Source organism: Penaeus vannamei, chromosome 10, assembly GCF_042767895.1.
Source record: "Penaeus vannamei isolate JL-2024 chromosome 10, ASM4276789v1, whole genome shotgun sequence".
Classification (NCBI taxonomy): domain Eukaryota; kingdom Metazoa; phylum Arthropoda; class Malacostraca; order Decapoda; family Penaeidae; genus Penaeus; species Penaeus vannamei.
Window position 1 is genome coordinate 11,318,516 of NC_091558.1, and position 2,489 is coordinate 11,321,004.

The 2,489-nt window shown below is 42.1% G+C and overlaps 1 protein-coding gene across 1 annotated transcript; it reads right to left on the reverse strand.

Moving 5' to 3' along the window:
* Positions 1–351: 351 nt before the first annotated feature.
* LOC138862852 (110 kDa antigen-like) lies at positions 352–1,685 on the reverse strand. Its single transcript, XM_070126026.1, has 2 exons — positions 1,554–1,685; positions 352–924 (listed from the first exon to the last, which is right to left on the reverse strand). Exons 1-2 carry the CDS (start codon positions 1,683–1,685, stop codon positions 352–354), a joined length of 705 nt encoding a protein of 234 aa, XP_069982127.1.
* Positions 1,686–2,489: the final 804 nt, after the last annotated feature.

Sequence of the window (2,489 nt, forward strand, 5' to 3'; positions counted from 1 at the left end):
GCTGCGTATCTGCTGTCTACTGAGTGTCTGCTATCTGCTGAGCGTCTGCTATCTGCTGAGTGTCTGCTGAGTATCTGCTGTCTGCTGCGTATCTGCTGTCTGCTGAGTGTCTGCTGTCTGCTGAGTATCTGCTGTCTGATGAGTATCTGCTGAGTGCCTGCTATCTGTTGAGTGTCTGCTGCGTATCTGCTGTCTGCTAAGTGTCTGCTATCTGCTGAGTGTCTGCTATCTGCTGAGTGTCTGCTGTCTTCTGAGTGTGTGCTATCTGTTGAGTGTCTGCTATCTGCTGAGTGTCTGCTATCTGCTGAGTGTCTGCTATCTGCTGAGTGTCTGCTGTCTGCTGAGTATCTGTTATCTGCTGAGTGTCTGCTGAGTCTCTACTATCTGCTGAGTATCTGCTGTCTGCTGAGTGTCTGCTATCTGCTGAGTGTCTGCTGTCTGCTGAGTGTCTGCTATCTGCTGAGTGTCTGCTATCTGCTGAGTGTTTGCTGTCTGCTGAGTATCTGCTGTCTGCTGAGTGTCTGCTGTCTGCTGAGTATTTGCTGTCTGCTGAGTGTCTGCTATCTGCTGAGTATCTGCTGTCTGCTGAGTGTCTGCTATCTGCTGAGTATCTGCTATCTGCTGAGTGTCTGCTATCTGCTGAGTGTCTGCTGTCTGCTGAGTGTCTACTATCTGCTGTCTGCAGAGTGTCTGCTGAGTATCTGCTGTCTGCTGAGTGTCTGCTATCTGCTGAGTGTCTGCTGTCTGCTGAGTATCTGCTATCTGCTGAGTGTCTGCTATTTGCTGAGTGTCTGCTATCTGCTGAGTGTCTGCTATCTGCTGAGTGTCTGCTGTCTGCTGCGTATCTGCTGTCTGCTGAGTGTCTGCTGTCTGCTGCGTATCTGCTGTCTGCTGAGTGTCTGTAGTCTGTTCATCCAATGCTGACTTCAACAACAAAGGCGAGAGCAGCCAGAGTCATGCCTGTATAGGACGGGGGGAGAGAGAGAGAGAGAGAGAGAGAGAGAGAGAGAGAGAGAGAGAGAGAGAGAGAGAGAGAGAGAGAGAGAGAGAGAGAGAGAGAGAGAGAGAGAGAGAGAATTCGCGGAATAAAGCAAATTCTTTTAGCACATAAGCATTGCATCGTGACGCGGTGCCGTGCAAGATTCATGTTAAACAAATAGTAAATAAAACAACCGAAAGGAAGAAGAGGAAAGCGTATGAAAAAAACGAAGAGATTTCCCAGTGAATTCGTTTGAACTTTCCCTCTTGCTTTTGTTTTATTTTATGTAAACGATAATATATCCGCGTTCGGTAAAGTATATATATATGAGGATTTAAACAGTATTTGCACATGCGTTTGTACATGACTGATATAATAAACAGATCTTACTGGGCCTTATTACAATATATGAACTGAAAATCTAGCGCCAACCCAGCACACACACACAGACGCACACGATGACCAGCAAACGCAACATCAACAAACGAGGAAACAAACAAACGGAGAAACAAGGACCCCGTGCGGCCACAGACCAAACGAACCGGACAGACAGACAGACACGCCGCGAGGGAACCCGAATACCTCCGAAGAAGACGAGGAAGACGCCGTAGAAGTCCCCCAAGTCGAGGGTCCTGGCGTCGTTGGAGGGCCTGGGGCAGGATTGACTAAAAGGTTTTTCGAAACACTCCCGAGGCCGTAAACACATCTCCGTACGAGAGACATTTACGGGAGCCGGAAACCACTCGTAACGCTCATCGTAGCGACCCTCCTCAGCTCATATCAGATTCATAAATACCTTCAGGAGTGTGTGTAAACCCCACTTTGCTTTGTGGAAATAAATTAATGTGCAAGAGCAGCATATTTAAGAAGCAGCGTAAACAATGGTAAACAATGGAAACACAATATGACTAATGTAAATAAGGATTGGCCTTTGTCAATGCATAGAGGTGCGCAAACACGACGTAAGCCTGATGTAAATAACTCAAGTTTAATTTATCATGAATTAAAGGATATCTAACACATCTTCAAGTACGAAATCTGAATGAAAATGTGTAATTTCCATCAGTATGACTATTTTCCTCTATATCAACAATTATAATAAATATTCAATAACAAAGGTTAGTAATATACAAACACCTCTTACTACCCTAATGTAAATTTTTTAGCAATGGGTCCACTTCCTGATGAATGATAAGTAAAATTATGTTTCATTGGATTATATATATATATATATATATATATATATATATATATATATATATATATATATATATATGTATGTATGTATATATATATATATGTATATATATATATATATATATATATATATATATATATATATATATATATATATATATATATATGTTAATACGAACACAGTGAATAATAACAAAGAGAGAAAGAATGAGAAACTGCGAGATTGAGAAAGAATTAGAAAGTGAAATTGAGGGAGAATGAGAGAGAGAGAGAGAGAGTGAGAGACTGAAAGAAAGAAAGAAAGAAAAAGAGC